Genomic DNA, 19,504 nt, shown 5'->3' on the forward strand with positions numbered 1-19,504 from the left:
AATGTATCTTAATGTGAACTAGTGGTCTAAAGATGAAACTGTCAGATTGAAACCAGTACCGGCACTATTTAAATAAATAAATAGCTTTGTAAAAAGTGTCTAATTACTGTTATCTTCTCTGTAAGAATCAATCTTGAACTTAAATTACATTTCTGTATTCCAAGTAAATCAACAAGTTCTATGATAACTGTAATCAAAATAAAAAATATTATCCTATAAACATTTTAAAGATGTTTCATAAAGTTTATTCCTACTCTTTTTAACATAAGATTGATTTTTTCCCATGTTTGCTCCTCCTACCTCCCACCTCCCTCCCCCCCCCCCCCGTCCCCACCACCACCATCACCCACAATCCTATCCATCCACGTCAATTTCTCTTAGTTACTATTCCATTCATGTCACATATATGGCTTTAGGTCTCATACATTTTCATTGATTTTCATATCTGTTTGCATCTCAGGCCTTTTCTCAAAGTTGTGTTACACTCTCATGTGTTTTTGCTTCTGTAATACTGGTTAATAAATATATGACAGCTGTGGGTTTCAGTTACATGAGACATACTCTTAGAGAAATAAAATATAGTTTTTACAGTCAGAAAATATGAACACAGCATATATAATTATTCTATTTGTAATGTAAATTTAAAAACATAGGCACAAAAGTGAAATTTCCATAAACTCCAGTCACATACTGTGCATATGACTCCGTTTTTGTTAACTGAGGAAGAGGTACCCAGTACTCAAATTTTCACTCTGCTATGCAACAAAAGTCATACACCCTAAATTGCAATGAATAAAAATTAAATGAGTAGGGTAGTAGAGGCATTTCACTCTGTTGGTTACATAAAAAGAAAATGTTACAACAGGTTCATTATGTACAATTTCTCAAGCAACTTCAGCAAAAGAAATCAGAAAATTTTGATCAATATATATTTTATAAACAATTTATATAGGCATTTTCTGTTGGAAATTTAAAAATGAATATAATATGTGGTGTCACCGCCAGACACCACACTTTCTAGGTGTTAGCCTTTAAATCGGCCGTAGTCCGGTAGTATACGTCGGATCCACGTGTCGCCACTATCAGTGATTGCAGACCGTGCGCCGCCACACGGCAGGTCTAGAGAGACTTCCTAGCACTCGCCCCAGTTGTACAGCCGACTTAGCTAGCGATGGTTCACTGCCTACTTACGTTCTCATTTGCCAAGAAGATAGTTTAGCATAGCCTTCAGCTACGTCAATTGCTACGACCTAGCAAGGCGCCATTATCAGTTACTATTGATATTGTAAATCATGTACCGTCAAGACCGACGTTCATCCTTAAAGGATTAAAGTTAAGTATTCCACCAGCTACGTCCATTGTTTCTAAATTCTAATTTCCTTGACCTGTTCCAGGCCTCCTGCCAGCCTGTGTGAGCTAAATCGCGTGGCTTTCGGCCTCCTCTAGTAACACGGTGTTGGCTCTCCTGCCAACCACAACATTGGCGACGAGGCAAAACCGCGTTCTTATCGATATTGCCCTGATTTCCTTGTGTAATGGCTTCGCCACAACCTCCAGATGTACTGTCCGAATTTTATCGCTTACAGAATCAGCTGACGCAGGCCTTACTGGAGGCCCTTGGACAGCTCGTCCAGGGTCAACGTGCGATGCAAAACGATGCGGCAGCAGTCACTTCACCGCTAACGCAGCCACAACACGCTGTTACGTCCACTTTTCGACCTTTTGATGCTACACTGCAAAGCTGGACGGAGAGGTCACGCCAATTTGGATTCTATCTGGCCGCCTACAGAATTCAAGGTAACGTGCGGCAGCCTTTTTTGTTGTTTTCAGTTGGTGTGAATACATACCGTGTGATAGTCAAATTATTTCCCCGACGCGACGTAGCAAATCTGTCCTACGAAGAAATTTTGTCTGCATTAGATGCATATTTCAAAGAAGCAGTCTATCTAGTTGCGAAGAGATATACCTTCTTTCGTACAAAACGTACAGCAGGTCAGACTAATCGGGAATGGGTTGCAACCTTGCGGGGCCTTACTAGGGATTGTTCTTTTGAGTGTCAATGTGGACTCCCTTATTCAGATACTATGGTACGTGATGCAATTGCACAGAACGTTTCTGATGTTCGTATAAAGGAACAGATTTAGAAACTAGTAAACCCCTCCCTTCAACAAGTGATGGACATATTGGGTCGGCAGGACACACTTGACTTTGCTCAGGAATCATTTGAAACTTCGCCAGCAGTGTGTCAGGTTAACCGGCCCGCGGGCGAGCTGCACGGAGCAGTAAACAGCCCTCGCGCCCGGCCGCCTGGCTGCCGCCAGGCTCTCAACCACGTGTGCCGCGCCGGCAAGCAAATGCAGTGATCAAATCATGCCCGCGGTGTGCTACAAAACATTCGCGTGAGAATTGCCCGTCACGCCCAGCTATTTGCTTTTATTGTAATAAAAAAGGACATGTTCAGAGTGTTTGCCAGAAAGAGCTCAGATCGGAAGCTCAAAACCGTTCCAGGCCCATTGCTTCGCGCCGGAATCGGAATCGAACCAAGGATACTCAGGCTCACAAAACTTCGCCCATGGAAATTCATGTAGTTCATTCCACTCCGCGCAGTGCCACTCTCTCTAACAGTGACTGTGTTCGTCCCAAACATAGTGTGCGTCGACATCGTCGGACCTCCCGTCAAGTCGCAAGTGATTATGTACCAGTGTCAGTTCACGTTGCACGAGACAGTCGCTCTTGTCGTCAGCAGGACAGTAAACTTTTTGAAGACTTGGACATTAACGGCAAAGTGATACCATTCCAACTCGATACCGGAGCTGCAGTTTCCCTGATCAATCAAGACACTTACAAACTGCTGGGCACAGCTCCGTTGCGTGCCGCAAATGTTGAGTTAACTAGCTATTTAGGTAAAGAGATCCCTGTGTTAGGACAGTGCAGCCTTGTTGCAACACACAAAGGACAAACAAAACTTGTGTCATTTAACGTCCTTCGTTCTTCTTCTGCAGTGAACTTGTTTGATTTCTATTTATTTCAGTTGTTTAACTTGTCTATAGTATATCAAGTCCCATCAGTGAACCAGATGGTGCCTTCAGACAGTGTTTCTCGTCTATGTGAAGAATTTGCAGACATTTTTGCACCGGGTCACGGTTCCGCCAAGAACTATAAAGCACATTTGGAACTGAAAGTAAACGCGCAACCGAAATTTTTCACAGCGCGCAATGTTCCCCACGGATTGCATGATGAGGTCGCAAAGACATTACACGATTTGGAATCACAAGGTGTAATTGAACGTGTGCAGGCTTCTCTCTGGGCATCACCCTTAGTAATTTTGCTAGAATCTTCCGGAACGTTGAGACTTTGTGTGGACTTAAAGGCAACAATGAACCCACAACTAGTGGTTGCAACTTTTCCTTTACCCCGCACGGAAGATCTTTTTGACAAACTGTGTCCGGGTAAATATTTTTCGAATTTGGATCTAGCAGATGCATACTTGCAAATCCCGGTGGACGAAGAATCTTAGCGCGTTTTGCTGGTTAACACGCACCTTGGTTTGTATCGATTCAAACGACTGCTATTCAGGTGTGCATCCGCCCCTGCATTGTTTCAGCAACATCTACAAACTATTTGTGCGTCGGTCCCTACGGCAGCAAATTATCTGGACGATATTGTCATCTCTGGAAAGACGGAAGAAGAACATTTGGCCAGTCTCAGAACATTATTTCAGGTCTTGCGAAAAAATGGTTCTCGCTTGCGGAAGGACAAATGTGTGTTTTTTGCTCGTGACTTGCCATACTTGGGACATGTACTCAATGCCCAAGGCATACATCCCAGTCCCACGCACCTTCGCGTCATGCAATACTTGCCTTCGCTGCAGAATTTGAATCAGTTACAGAGCGTGCTGGGAAAAATAAATTACTACCACCGCTATCTGCCGCATGCCTCTTCCATTTCAGCTCCGCTTCATCTCTTACACTGTAATGCGAACGCGCCTTTCGCCAGTTGAAATCAGCGTTGCTTTCCAATACTTGCCTTACGCCATTCGATCCCCAGAAGCTCATTTTGTTGATGGTGGATGCATCGGGTTTCGGGATCTGTGCTGTGCTTGCGCACAAAGATGGATCGCACGATCGCCCTATTGCCTTTGCGTCCAAATTGCTCTCGTCTGCTCAAAGAAATTATTCACAGATCGAGAAAGAAGCATTGGCTCTCGTATTTGGTGCTACAAAGTTTCATGATTTCTTGTATGGACGTCACTTTACCATAATCACATACCACAAACGTTTGACATCGCTTTTTCATCTGACCAAGCCTGTACCTCCACGCACAGCACAGAAATTCATTCGCTGGTCTATTTTCCTGTCGCAGTACCGCTACGATATCTTGTATCGGTCCACTGATAAGCACGGAAACGCCGATGCGTTGTCCCGCTTGCCTGTTACTGAGGATAGGGCATTCGATTCCTCCGAACTTGCTTGCATGTTCATTGATGCGGAAACCGATGACGTGGTCGAATCGTTTCCGATTGATTTTCGTAGTGTAGCCACAGCCACAGCTGCCGACCCTGTCCTTGCTCCCGTTCTGCGTTTTGTTGCTACGCAATGGCCCTTGTCAAAGTCACAGATCGGGGACCCATTGGCTGGCCGCACAAGTAGAGACTTTTTTTTATGAAGTGGTGTTTTGCTGTTGCGTTCTGGTAATGATCAGTCCAGGGTCGTGGTACCACGTTCTTTACAGTCCTCTGTCTTACAGGTTCTCCACCAAGGACATTGGGGTATAGTGAGAACGAAACAACTTGCTCGTCAGCACTGTACTTGGTTCCGAATCGATGCCGCGACTACGAATATGTGCTCTTCTTGCATGGTGTGTGCAGAACAACAATCAGCACCACCGCGGAAATTCTTTGCATGGCCAAAAGCCACTTCCCCTTGGCAAGGCTTACACAGCGGTTTTGCTGGTCCATTCTGGAATGATCGATGGTTGGTTGTGGTAGATTCATTCAGTAATTTTCCTTTTGTTGTCCGGATGTCTTCCACGACGTCATCTGCCACCATACAAGCGCTATCCGCTATCTTTTGCATTGAAGGTCTTCCCCAGACTATTGTTTCCGACGATGGCCCACAATTCATGTCCGCAGAATTTCAGTCATTCTGCAAGGCCAAAGGTATTCAACATCTGACGTCCGCGCCGTTTTCGCCACAGTCAAACGGTGACGCTGAACGATTGGTCAGGACTTTCAAGTCACAGATGTTGTTGTTCAAAGTGTCGTATTCTCGGGAGGATGCATTTTGCTCTTTTTTTCCTTGTATCGCTCTCGGCCTCGAGATGGTCGCTCGCCGGCTGAGTTGATCCACGGTCGTCATCATCGAACTTTGATGTCTTTGCTACATCCGCCGCATCAGGTTCCTGTGCAGCGGCAGACACCTGCTTTTGCTCCAGGCGACACTGTCGAGGTTCATGGCGTTGTTTCGAAGGGCGCATTATTCGCTGCCTCGGACGCGCTACGTATCTGGTTTTGGGGGCCTCTGGTGAGGTGCGTCGGCATCTCAATCAGCAGCGCCTCTGTCGTCGCACAGGATCTGCCTCTCGCCGTCTGCTTTCAGCGACGGTGCCGTCCGGTCAGCACCCCAGGGACCCATCTACTGGCTCGCCTCAGCCCCAGGTGTTACCGCCGCTGCCTTCCATTTCCAGGCCTCCCGCCAGCCTGCGTGAGCTAAATCGCGTGCCTTTTGGCCTCCTCTAGTAACACGGTGTTGGCTCTCCTGCCAACCACAACATAATATAAACAACCTTATACTTCCTGTTTGAACTAACAGTGGTGTTTTCAGTTCATTACATTGGGAAAAAGTCAAATGCTCACACAGTTAACAGGTAACAATCAGGACTAACGATTCCACTGATTTCTACATTGTTTCAGAAAACAGTAATAACAAGTTTTTAGGAAATTATTTCCCTCATAAGATGATGATGACGATGATGAGTCCCATACTCCGTTTACCGAGCGTAGGGGAGCGACGCGGGAGACCCGCGCCGCCATACTAGGCAAGGTCCTAGTGGAGGTGGTTTGCCATTGCCTTCCTCCGACCGTAATGGGGATGATTGATGATGATGATGAAGACGACACAAACACCCAGTCATCACGAGGCAGGTGAAAAATCCCTGACCCCGCCGGGAATCGAACCCGGGACCCCGTGCTCGGGAAGCGAGAACGCTACCGCGAGACCACGAGCTGCGGACCCTCATAAGATAAGGCACAAGATAAGGCACATTAAAATATAATGACTAGACTGCATAGAACACCATAAAAATTATTTCCAGAAGAATGACCTTTCTGGTTCCCCAATGTTTGGCTTTCTTTATTGCTTCATCTTTTGAAGTACTTGAAATACTTGCTACACATAATTTTTAAGATTCATGTTCTAATATAACAAATGACAAAATAATACAAGGGTTGGAACTTTAATAGTGGCAACAATTTATTTACAGCTCGTACAAAGTAGATATGTGTTTCAAAGTTTTACTGGTCTTCAAAGTGGTCACCAGCATTGTGTATAACCCATTGCCAGTGATGTGGAAGACATGGGATACTTTTAACAGTGCTAGTTGTATTGACAGTGCGAGTGTAGATGTCTATTGCCCAACGAATTCGTAGCAATTCTGAAGAGAATGCCGTGAAGCATTTCCTTCAGTTTAGAAATTGAGTTGAACCTACGAGGGCTTAAGTCAGTTGACTGCAGTAGGTGGTATGGGGCTCCTACTTCCATGGTAAATTTTATATTGGCTCAGAGGCTGTCCAAGTGTCTTAGGAAGTCACTGAGATGTTCTTCACAATGGCTCCACACAACAAAAGTATTATCGATGTATCGGTACTACACCTTATGTTTACAATTTGCCAAGTCCAGTGCCTGTGCATCGAAATGTTCCATGATGAAGTTGGCCACCACTGTACTAAAAGGACTACCCATGGCAACATCTTCCAGCTGGTCATAGAGATTGCCATTAAACATGAAATAGTGCATGGTGGGACATGCATGAAAGAACTTTGTGATGTCTTGCAGGAAAATGGAACTGATGTGCTCCAGATAGTCAGTGAGTGGCACTTTTGGAAACAAAGAAGCAACGTTGAAGCTGATCAGGATGTTATTTGGTGCAAGTTTTAGTTTCTTCAGCTTCTCATCCGACATTTCATTGTGAAGCTGGCAATTTGTAAAACTAAGGTGTGGTGCAGATATGTCTGTGATAATTTTGTTATGTGGAACCATCGTGAAGAACAGCTCAAGGACTTCATAAGACACTTGAACAGCCTCTGTGCCAACCTAAAATTTACCACGGAAGTAGAAAAGACATAAAACTACAATATCTAGACGTACTGGTCACAAGGGATGGTGAGAACCTGGGACACAGCATGTATCCAAAAGTGACACATCTGGAGCGATACCTGCACGAACTATCAAACCACCAATCAAGCTAGAAAAATCACATGATTAACATGCTCATAATGTGAGCAGGATGAATATGTGAGCTGCGTCACCTCAGATGCAAAATGAAACACCTCGAAAGTGTTTTTAGGAGCAACGGGTACTCCACAAGTTATATTAGAAATGTAACATAGCCACACACTCAGCGAAGTGACAAATCAGAAAAGAAATGTCAGGTACAGCCACTCTGCTCTAAAATCACAGAATGACAAGCAGAATTAGCCATATATTGTGCAAACATGGCGTAAAGATTATTTTCAAACCGAAAAAAAAAGATAACAGAGTTTCTTAGATTGGCAAAGTAAAAAGAAAAAACCCTACCTGCAATGTCAGGAATATATCGCATACCATGCAGATGCGGAATAGTTTATATCGGAATGACTGTATGATCAATCAGCATGAGGATCAAAGAACATAGGCGATATTGCAGATTTGGGCAGGTGGAGAAACTGGCCATGGCAGAGCATACACCCAACAGGTGTCCATGATGCCTTAACAGTTTTGTATAAAATTAGCACAGGCATTTCACTTTACTAGTGAACATGATAAGACAGTTGAATAATAATGTATTATTTACAGCATTGAGAGGAGTTTCACTCTAGACAGAGACAATAATATAAATAAAAGTTACATATGGCATTTTCTTACAGACTAAAAATAGGAATGGTGAAACTAGTATGTACAAATTCCAGAAGAGTTTCACTCAGGAAAGCAACTGTAAAGAAACATATATGACAAAGGTAAACTGGAAAAAGAAGAAACAGTTCATTTCATCGGGGAAGCGCTATTTCTCCCATAAACTACTCACAATGGAGATAGGCCTGTTAACTTCAATTAATCTAGAGTTAAAAGTAAGTAATTTTTTACTTTGTGTTTTGTAAAAGATAAAAAAAAAATAGAAGTTTGAGGTATAAACATGATACAAATTCATGGTCATATGGACATAGTTTGTCCCTGTCACTGATTCAAGAATCTAAGTCATCTCAGATGTGTATTACTCCTAGCAATTTTTATCTTTTGTAAATGCACCAATGGCGGCTAATCAGGGGATGTAGTAGTACAAGGATTGCCTGAAAACTAATGCCGCCATCTTTTTAATTCTTCAACAGTTGGCAGCATTCGTATGAAGCAGGTACTGGCTTGTTCTGAAGTCTATTCTCTACAGCTCCAGGTGGCAGATAGCGTTAGCACTGAACGGTTGTGTTGTTGCAGTTTAAAGTATAGAACCGTGCAGAGAAGGTCAGTGAATGCAATTTAAGCAACGTGCAGTCATTGAATTCTTGACAGCAGAAGGTGTCAACCCAAGGTTATTCGTCAGAGAATGAAAGCAGTTTATGGTTACTGTGTTGGTGTCAGTACCGTGTGTCTTCATTCTCGTAATGCGAGAGGAGTTCCTGTCAAATTTCAAGTCTTTGTGCTTTCATCTCAGGAGTGAGCATCCAGGGTATCCATCGTGCACAGATCTTGTTATAGCCAAGCAAAGCAACAACGTGACCCACATATTCATGTGAAATACCACTTTTGCGTGCAGTTTCTCTCTGAGTGATATGACAAATGTACTGAATCAATCTGTCAGCATTTTTCTCGTGGAACTAGGTGGTTGCTGTCACAGGATGTCCAATTCTTTGTTTGTTATGTAGGTCAGATTTATTTTTCCCCGCCTCAACATCATAAAACTTACTCACCAATCAATGCACAGTATTCACATCAACACAGTCACCATAAACTGCTTTCATTCTCTCATGAATCTCCTTTGGGGTGACACCTTCTGCTGTCAAGAATTCAATGACTGCACATCGCTTAAATTGCATTGACCAACTGTCTGTGCATGGTTCTGTACTATCCATTGTTACAACACTAACATTCAATGCTCAGGCTTCCTGCCAACTGGAGTTATAGAGAAGAAAGCTACAGAACAAGCCAGTAAATGCCACATACCAATGCTGCCAACTGTTGAAGAGTTACAAAGGTGGAGGAATTATGCTTCAGTCAACCCTCATAGTAGTATCAATAATTGTTTTTACAGTAAACCTTCATGCAATTTTGTCAGTGGGAGAGAAAGACATTATTCCTTCTACACTATAAGCATTAGATAGCAAGTAAAAGTGCAAAGTCTTAGTGATAACCTAAAGTAACCAGAGGTGTGAAGAATATAGTGAGGATGTCAAGTGCATGCCAGGCCACCTGAAAATACTCCGTTGGCATATAACATGATGTCACTGTTAGGAACAGAAGAGGTGATGCATGCTGTCGTAGCCCTGTTGCTGTGTTCTTCCATGGCATGGAAGGACAGCAGTATGGCGCTGACTCTCTCGGTTCCCTTACATTACTTGTCCCTTTTGCAGTTAATATGAATGAAGCCTAACCTTCTACCTTCTACAGGCACTGATGTAACGCTTTTGAGTGAGATCATCATTGTTTCCTTGTAGGAGTTTTTGTTTTCAAGGAGATATATAACTGAATGACACAAAGCTTTGAAGAAAGATCATTCGACACTTTCTTTACACCATCTGCAGAAAGACAAGTTCAGAACATGTTCACTGCAGAGTTCATGGTAGGAGCAGCATAAGTAGATACATGTTAACTCTACAAAAGGAAAATTATTGTGCTAGCCTTGTTTCCTCTTAAGCACAAGAAAAATTTTATTGTCCATTGCAGGTTTTGACCATCTGAAAATCTGTCTAGAGGTTTAGGATGGAATACATTTTCTAAATATCTTCTAAGTAGCTTTATTTCATATGACAAGTGTTGAGTGTAAGCAGGAGCTAGCTTTCAGAGGTCCTGACGAGGTCCTGACGAGAAATTTCAGAGCCATTTTTTTCATTCTAAATAGAAATGAAGATCTGAAAGCAAACTAGAGGAAAATGGGCTATTTCCATGGATTTTCAAAAACTGTACAAAATGAACTGATTGAATGTATATGTGGGGAATTTTTGAAGGTATTCGACCTTCATTTCATGCCTGCAATTGTGGATGAAGTAACAGAAGTTTCAGACAAGTTGCAGTGCTGTAGTGTTGTGAGACTAGTGGACTCCAAAGGCGACATTCAGCAACATTTTATTTGCCATCAGATGTAGTTCTTTTGTCACATATTATTTCTTTTTGCTGTTGACAGGAACTTTTTCACCTTCTTTCAGAACCTGTAGAGCATGGTGGTAAGAAATGTCAAGCTTCAGCATTGATTCATTGTATGTAAAATATCAGAAACATTAATTTGAATTGAGCTAGTAACAGTATTAGATTTTAGAGCAAGAGTCATTGGACAACAAATCAATGTTCACATCTACAGTTAGTGTGATGTTAACCCAACCATTTTAATGGCAGTGTTTACTGTCTATGTCAACAAGCAGGTCACTAAGAACATCAAAGAAAATTTCTAGGCAACCAGGTGAGGTCTGTTAAAGCCTATAATAATTAAGTTCTCTTTTCCCCATTTGTTATTATTCTATTACGCCCTCAACATTGAAAGTACTTACATCTGTTACATCATAGTTACTACCACTCCTGCAAGGATAGCTACCCCGCAACCATGTATCTCGTTTCTACTGAAGGCAAAGCAATAGATTATGGAGAGTGGCTTACATACACTATTTAGCTCATCTGTGTATCAGTGTTCACTTATAACTAAAACATCAGAGTCAACAATTGCTGCAGAAGTATCCAACTTTATTGTGCTTATTGCTAAGACATTGAAAGATCTGCTGAATTAATTGGAATGTGAGTTGGGATTGTTGAACACTGGTTGGAGGTGTTTTTAGGACTACAAAAGTTCCAGCGTATGATATTAGGGCTGAGGTCCTCCTGCTCAACCATACAGGGAGATTTAGAGCTACCAGGCTGTCCAGCAGGGTTAGCACTACAATGGAAGTGGCTGGGAGTAAAATTTCAATCTACTGTACAACTTGCCCCCTCCACATACAAATTTGAGGAGGCGATATCATGGTTGCTATAGCAGCTAAACATGCTCAGTCTGTGGCTCATTCCATGAGGCAGAACAATGAGAAAGGCAAGATACTTCACTACTCCTGGTCAGAATCATACACTGCTTCTATAAAAGAATGCCATGCAGTGCAGAACATTGAAATAAATTTGGAGTAAGAACCAGCATACATGGAAAGTTAAATACAATTTTTTACAGTTTGATGAGACAAAAATATTGCTTAAGTCCATTTTACCTGCTGCCCCCTGGATAACTGCCCCTGTTACAGAGTACTTAATGTTGCATTTTCCAGAACAAAAGCTTTTAGCCATGTCTTAGTTGCTGTTGCCATTTGATTCGGTGTATGTATTTGCAAATTAGTCAGTCAAGTGGTTCACTAGAAACATGTTTCAATTTGCAGCTTATGAAGTGTACTAACTATTGTTTTGTATTAACCTATATAAATTGTTTATTAACTTGTGATAAACAAGAACAGCACAGTGGAGAATAGATGAGGCCATTACTACATGATTATTTCCCTAACAGAATATTGTATCATTCAGTTGTTAATGAGATATACATAAACAAACTGCAAAGTATAGTATTGATATTAAATTAGAATTTAATTGTTTGTTAATGGTCTGTGTATCAACAACTGTCAATATGAAAACACTCCTCTCCTTGTTCGCATATAACAAATTATTATAAACTTCACCTCTACTTTTCAACATTTTCTTTCCTCTCACAAATTTAAATAAACTTTTCGAAGTAATGCTTTGGCAGCATGGAGATGAGAATTTAATAAAATTTATTTAAAGTTATTAAGTCTGAAATAAGTTTATTAAAATATATTCGTCTATTATGTTTCAGTTGTTACAACAATAATGAAAACAAGTACATTTGTATTGTTTTTGCAGTGTTATCGAGATTTGAAAATGATGTCATAAGTTTTTGGTGCAAGATTAAAGCCCCCAAGAGCAGTAGCCTCCAGGTCAGTAACATCAGCAGGAACAAGTTGAAATTTTTGCAAGACTCCAGCAAAAGTTTGGAATAAAAAACTTTTTGCAAACTGCTCCCCCATACATCGACGTCGACCTGAAAGGCAAATTAAAACTCTCAGATATGAACCACAACTTATTTTACCATAACTTTTTCTAGTAGCACTAACTCACCAAGACCAAAAGGCAAGAATGCGTCATCCTCTCTAAGTAGTCCAGTTTCAGTAATGAAATGTTCTGGTCGATAAACTTCAGGATCACCCCAGTGTTCTTTATCCATATGCATTGACCAGTTGTTTATCAGCACAGTTGTATTCTGCATCAGAATGCATCATTTACTCTATGTTAGCAACTGGTTAAGGTTAGAAAGCATAAGAAATGTCTCTGTTTATGTACACTTTGCAGATAGTAGCATTGATCTTATTTTTCAGGTTATAAATAACAATGTCATTAAAATGTTTTAGGTTAAAAAAAATTCCATGTATAACATACATTATTAGAAAAGAAATGAAACACAGAGAATATACCAACACAATAGTCATACTTACACAGAAAATTTTCTTTGTGCCTTCAGCAGTGAAGCCACACCACCGAGAGAAAAGTATGTCAGTTACCAAAGTTACTATGAAATGTAATAAAATTTTTTGTGTAGAATAATAACAAAAAAATAAAAATTGGACTGTTTGCTGACAAAATGGTTGATTTGCCACATTGAGCTATTGATAACTCGATGGCATGTACAGTGTGTTCATTTTAACTGAAGTCATTGAACTATCTCATAAACTACACATTGTATCAAAAAAGTTAAAGTTCCAATTTGTTTGTCTTGGAGGGTGACATCCAATGATAGCACACTCAACCTACCTCCTCATCCCATGAGTGGATAGCTGAGGCAACTTTGTAATCTTCAATGGGAACCATTGTGTTTTATTGCAGATTACAATTCTGTGTAAAATTGACATACGTTTTGACTGAAGTATTTCCTTCATTTTTCCACAGATGACACTGTAATTGGAGAAATAGAAATGAGAACACAATTGCTATTTATGCCTGGCTATTCAACAACTCTTGAATATCCACTGGCACATGCGACCCCATCTCAATGCTGTGAAAATAGGACAGACCATTGTTTTAGATCTTCTAATTGGAAACCCCATTGCCAACACTGTATTCCTCCAAAATTTGGATGAGAGGTCTACTGAATGGGCCACTATGTCTATGTACAGAACTGAGACCAGACCTCACGTATTGTGTAGACATGGAACAGATATCAGACATTAAATACTTGCACAGTGTTTACTGCCTGCACACCTACACATCATCTGGAGAACAGATGTGCACGTGGACAATGAATGTTGTAACATGGAAAAAAATATTGAAATGATCCTAATTTACAGAGAATGTAGGATGAATGTTGAGGCTGCTCTTGCCCTATATGACAAGTGCTTTCCAGAGAAAGCTCACACTCATTCATTCTTTTACGAGGTTGTGGACGGACTTATGTCTGATGGCAGTGTGCAGACCAGCTAAAGAAAGTTAAGCAAATGTGGTATAGGAAAGGTAATTCATTGGATGGAAATGCCAAATGGTTTTGGAACAGAAACTACTGGTCCTACTGAGGATGTTGCCCTGGATGTTCAACAATGTATGAAGATCACGCAATTGAAACACAGCAGTTATTAGACCATGGTTACACTGGGTGGGGGATCGGCAGTGGTAGCCCTACTATCTGACCTCCTAGGTCGCTGGATTTAAAGTTGCTGAATTTGTTTCTATAGGGAGAGTTAAGGCGTACCTGCATGTGCAAACATACAGTGAAGACATGGTTGACTGCATCAGAAACACCTGTGCTGATATTTTGGCAGATACACTTCTGTCCTGTGTATGGTCATTTGAAAAGCTGATCACTAAATCCATTGAAGTTGGTGGTACTATGTTTGAACACTTACTGTACTCGGAAATGTTGAGTAGCATTCACCTCAAGTCATGGCCACAGAGGCACACAGAGCAGTGCCCTGTGTGATATGTAGGAGGAATAAAACAGAGCAGCATGGAGGTGGGGTCTCAAGTGCCATTGTATTTTCAAGACCCATTGAGAAACCTATCATAAATTACAATTGTGTACCCACTTATATTCCTCCAATTACAGCATAATCTGTGGAGAAACAAGAAAATGCTTCAGACAAAATGTATCTAAATTTTACCATAGAATCATAATCTGCAATAAAAAATTATGATTCCCATTGAAGATTTCAGTTTCCTCCACCACCCACTCATGGGTGGGATGGGATATTGAATGTGGTACATTCCTCTCCACGACAAACAAATTGGAATTATAACTTTTTTTGACCAGATGTGTGGTGTTTGAGATATTTCAAAGTCTTCAGTTAAAATGAGCACCCTGCATAGGCCTACTTCTCAGAGACCACAATCTCTATACCAGCGTATGCAATGCTAACATGCTTTTGAATGTGAATGCTGTGGAATGATCTTGACATATCTTCAGGAGAAGTTGAGCATTTGGGTCTTTCCTAAATCTTCTGAGAAGATTCTGTCTTATTGTAGTATATAGCTACGAGTCTATTGTGAAAAATATGCTACCTGCTGCCTAAAAGGTGAACTGCGGCAGATGCAGGCATCCATGCCCAGTGAGTGTAGGGCATCGACTGAATAAGATGTTTCAGTCTGTACATAGCCTAAGATTGGATTAGATGTGTTTTATGTTTCAATACATCTTTAGTGAGGAGATCCTCTAGGATGTAGATGATGCCAGAAAAACAGAAATATGCAATAAATATGTACAAATAAAAACAAATATTCTAATGTACTTTCCACAGATCTCAATTGGAATGGTCCTCACAGAAGCTGACTAAGTAGAAAGTATCTTAAATATATTATTGTTTAAAAGGCAATAAATAACTTATGACAAAACATGGAAATGTTCAGTATAAAGAAGTGCATATGGTAATTCTTAGATTATAACACCCATGGATCATTCAATAGAAACATCAATTTACAGCACATCTTATTTACAGCAATTACTTTACTGCACTGAATTTGTGCAGAAGTCAGGTTGTACAAATACTTGTCCTATTTTATATTATTTGTAACGGATACACAGCTATTAGTCTGCTAAGCAATTAATCAATGGAATAGGAGCCAGCAAGCAATAAATCCTTTAGGCTCCTTTAAAATAAAATTTTGTTAGTACCATAATTAAACTTTATATAACTTCTGGCAAGTTATTGAAAATGTATGTCTGTGAATAATAGACACCTTTCTGGGCCAAAGTAAGTGACTTTATATCTTTTCGAAGATTATTCTTCTTTTTAGGATTGATTCGATTGGTTTGAAAAAGAGATATATTTGAAAGATTAATTTCATTAAGGAATAAATTTATTGGGAAGAAATATTGACATCAGTATTTCCCTAAGTATGCCTCCACAGGATGTTCTTGAGTTTACACCACAAATTACTTTTATTACACGTTTTTGAATTCAGAAAACTTAACTTGGCTTGATGAGTTACCACAGACCATAATCCTGTATGACATTGTAGAACACTCTGTCTTTGGGAGGAACAGAAATGGTCTTAAATCAGTGCCTGTCCTACTCCCACCATGTAGCTTGCTTGTCAACCAATCAATCAATCAATCAATCTCTTTATTCGTCCACTGACAATATACATTGTATGGATGCAGTCAATTACTATATAGTTTCTTATCTTTAATTTGTTTCAAAAACTTTGATAATAAATACAACCTCCCTGTGTACCAAGGTCCCCCAAGTACATAGTCTGTCAGCTGCTGAATATTTCCTCAATCAGAGCTCACCTGATTCCAAACATATGACTACCTTCCTACTCCCCTTAAAGATCTTTATGCTTATCAACAACTACTTCACCTTTGAGGGGCAGACATACAAACCGATCCGGGTACAATCATAGGAACCAGGATGTCTCCTTCCCATGCCAATCTTTTCACCAGTCACTTGGAGGGAGCTTTCCTGGGATCGATAAGTCTTCAGATCCTGGTTTGGTTTATGTACATTGATGATGTCTTTACCATATGGACTCATGATGAGGTTGACCTGTTGAAATTCCTGGAATCTCTGGATACCTTCTCCCAATTAAATTTCATGTGATCACATTCTGAATCCTGCGCCACTTCCCTTGATGCTGATTTCACCATCATCAAAGGGCAGCTACACACTACTGTCCACAGAAAATCTACTAACAAACAGCATACTTACATTTTGACAGTTGCCATCTGTTCCATGTCAAACATTCCCTTTCATATAGCCTTGTCATTCAAGGCAAACATATTTGTTCAGATGCAGACGCCTTACAGCAATACACCACCATTCTCACATCAGCCTTCACAGGTCATAAGTATCCCACCAGCCTAGTTTAAAAGCAGATTTCCAGGGCAATGACATCCAATCCTGGTAATGCTTTTCCCTCCAAAAGACAACTTTAGACCACATCACTGGTCACTCAGTGTAATCCTGGTCTGGAATGTATTAATCAGTTACTTCAACAAGGCCATGACTTCCTAAAATCGTAGAATGAAGGCTTTCACGACCGGGTGACATGGCTGTTGATATACTTTCCGGGATGTGAGGTCGTGGTCCAAGAACTTTTTCTGCTCCTTACATTTCGTCCAGGACTGCGCTGGACTTCCTCAGAGGCGTTGCTCCGCAAGACTCTGACTAAACTTGAAAAGGTCTATTTTGTAAAATTTGGTAAGCCAAAAGCAAGGCTTTCTGACAACGGATCCCAGTTTACTAGTAAGCATTGGAAGGAAGGTCTTACTGACCAGGGAATATCGGTAATATATACGTCAACTTACCACCCAGCCGGGAACCCGGCGGAGCACTATATAAAGGAAATAGGAAGGTTATGCCGCACATATTGTAGTAATAATCACAGTTCCTGGGGAGACGTTGTGGAAAATATTGAGGATGTAATGAACACAGTGCCTCATGATGTAACTGGGTTTACCCCATATGAGATTATGAAAGGAGAAAGATCCTTGAGTTTTGTAGAGGAGAAGTTGTCGTTTGCAGCGAGGGATGAGTTAAGTTGGGATGAGAAGAAGAAAGGACTAGGAGAATTAGTGGAAAAGAGGTTAGAGGAGAGGAGGAGATGGCATGATAAAAAATTAAAGAAGGTTGAAATTAAGGTGGGAAACATGGTATTGGTGAAGACTTATGAAAAATCTAAGGAGATTAATGATGAGATATCAAAGTTTTTTGATGTGTTTAAAGGTCCGTTTGAGGTAGTGGGTATACTGCATCTGAATGCTTATTATCTCGTGTATCCAAAGTCAAAAAAGAAGTTTGGTCTGAAGAGTATAGTAGGTTTGAAACCATATAAACCCAGGGCATGAGGTTTGGGCGATGAACAGCTTCTCCCTTTTCTTTTTAAATCTGAACCAGAATTTGATGAATAGTCTACACAAGGGGTACAACATAATAAATCTAGAAAATACTTCCAGTACCACAAAAATGTTGGCAAAACCTCCTTCTGTCTTTGGCAAAGTGCCATAGAAATCGACAGCTACTGACTCCATCAAATCATTAGGTCTTACATTCTGCATAGGAAGCCAGCATGCCTTATTTGTAACCTTGGCTCTCTCACACTTATTACATGTCCTGTTCCTGTTATTTACGCTTTTTACCATGTTGTCAAACGCCACACATTCTCTTAATTTCTGTATACATTTCCTTGCCCAAAACTCAAATGAATGTAGTCAATTAATTCGTCAATGCAGTCACTAGGCCAACACACCTTCCAATACTCTGAACTTTCATTAGTTCCCCTGAACAAGATTCCACCATGCACTTTATAGTATTTTGGCAGTTTATCATTACCATTTGGCATATCTAACTCTCTCTTAATCATTTCCCAGATCTCATCACAGTTTTGATACCTCCTCATGTATTTACATATATTTTCTATTTTCTTTTCCCCTTGAACTCCCTTAATATAGAATAATTTCACATGCTCTTCATCTATATCTTGTCCTATTTTCCCATTTTCCCCTAAAGGTAATCTGGATAAGGCATCTGCAACTTTATTTTGAGTACCCTTAACATACTTGACTTCAAATTCAAACTGTTGCATGAACACATCCCATCTTGTCAACCTAGTATGCATCAACGTAAATTTCTGGAAAAATACACTCCTGGAATTGGAAAAAAGAACACATCGACACCGGTGTGTCAGACCCACCATACTTGCTCCGGACACTGCGAGAGGGCTGTACAAGCAATGATCACACGCACGGCACAGCGGACACACCAGGAACCGCGGTGTTGGCCGTCGAATGGCGCTAGCTGCGCAACATTTGTGCACCGCCGCCGTCAATGTCAGCCAATTTGCCGTGGCATACGGAGCTCCAACGCAGTCTTTAACACTGGTAGCATGCCGCGACAGCGTGGACATGAACCGTATGTGCAGTTGACGGACTTTGAGCGAGGGCGTATAGTGGGCATGCGGGAGGCCGGGTGGACGTACCGCCGAATTGCTCAACACGTGGGGCGTGCGGTCTCCACAGTACATCGATGTTGTCGCCAGTGGTCGGCGGAAGGTGCACTGCCCGTCGACCTGGGACCGGACCGCAGCGACGCATGGATGCACACCAAGACCGTAGGATCCTACGCAGTGCCGTAGGGGACCGCACCACCACTTCCCAGCAAATTAGGGACACTGTTGCTCCTGGGGTATCGGCGAAGACCATTCGCAAACGTCTCCGTGAATCTGGGCTACGGTCCCGCACACCATTAGACCGTCTTCCGCCCCAACATCGTGCAGCCCGCCTCCAGTGGCGTCGCGACAGGCGTGTATGGAGGGACGAATGGAGACGTGTCGTCTTCAGCGATGAGAGTCGCTTCTGCCTTGGTGCCAATGATGGTCGTATGCGTGTTTGGCGCCATGCAGGCGAGCGCCACAATCAGGACTGCATACGACAGAGCACACAGGGCCAACACCCGGCATCATGGTGTGGGGAGCGATCTCCTACACTGGCCGTACACCTCTGGTGATCGTCGAGGGGACGCTGAATAGTGCACGGTACATCCAAACCGTCATCGAACCCATCGTTCTACCATTCC

At 41.5% G+C, this 19,504-nt stretch overlaps 1 protein-coding gene across 1 annotated transcript in view; it reads right to left on the reverse strand.

Moving 5' to 3' along the window:
* Nucleotides 1-12,209: 12,209 nt before the first annotated feature.
* Nucleotides 12,210-19,504, reverse strand: part of LOC126267725 (methyl farnesoate epoxidase-like) — a 74,931-nt gene continuing 67,636 nt past the window's right edge. Inside the window, exons 2-3 of the mRNA XM_049973026.1 lie at nucleotides 12,564-12,705; nucleotides 12,210-12,486 (exon numbers count right to left, since the gene is read on the reverse strand). Coding sequence (XP_049828983.1) covers nucleotides 12,311-12,486; nucleotides 12,564-12,705 — 318 coding nt within the window. The 3' untranslated portion in view covers nucleotides 12,210-12,310. The remainder of the gene's footprint in view (nucleotides 12,487-12,563; nucleotides 12,706-19,504) is intronic.

The sequence above is a fragment of the Schistocerca gregaria genome, chromosome 4 (assembly GCF_023897955.1).
Source record: "Schistocerca gregaria isolate iqSchGreg1 chromosome 4, iqSchGreg1.2, whole genome shotgun sequence".
Lineage (NCBI taxonomy): Eukaryota > Metazoa > Arthropoda > Insecta > Orthoptera > Acrididae > Schistocerca > Schistocerca gregaria.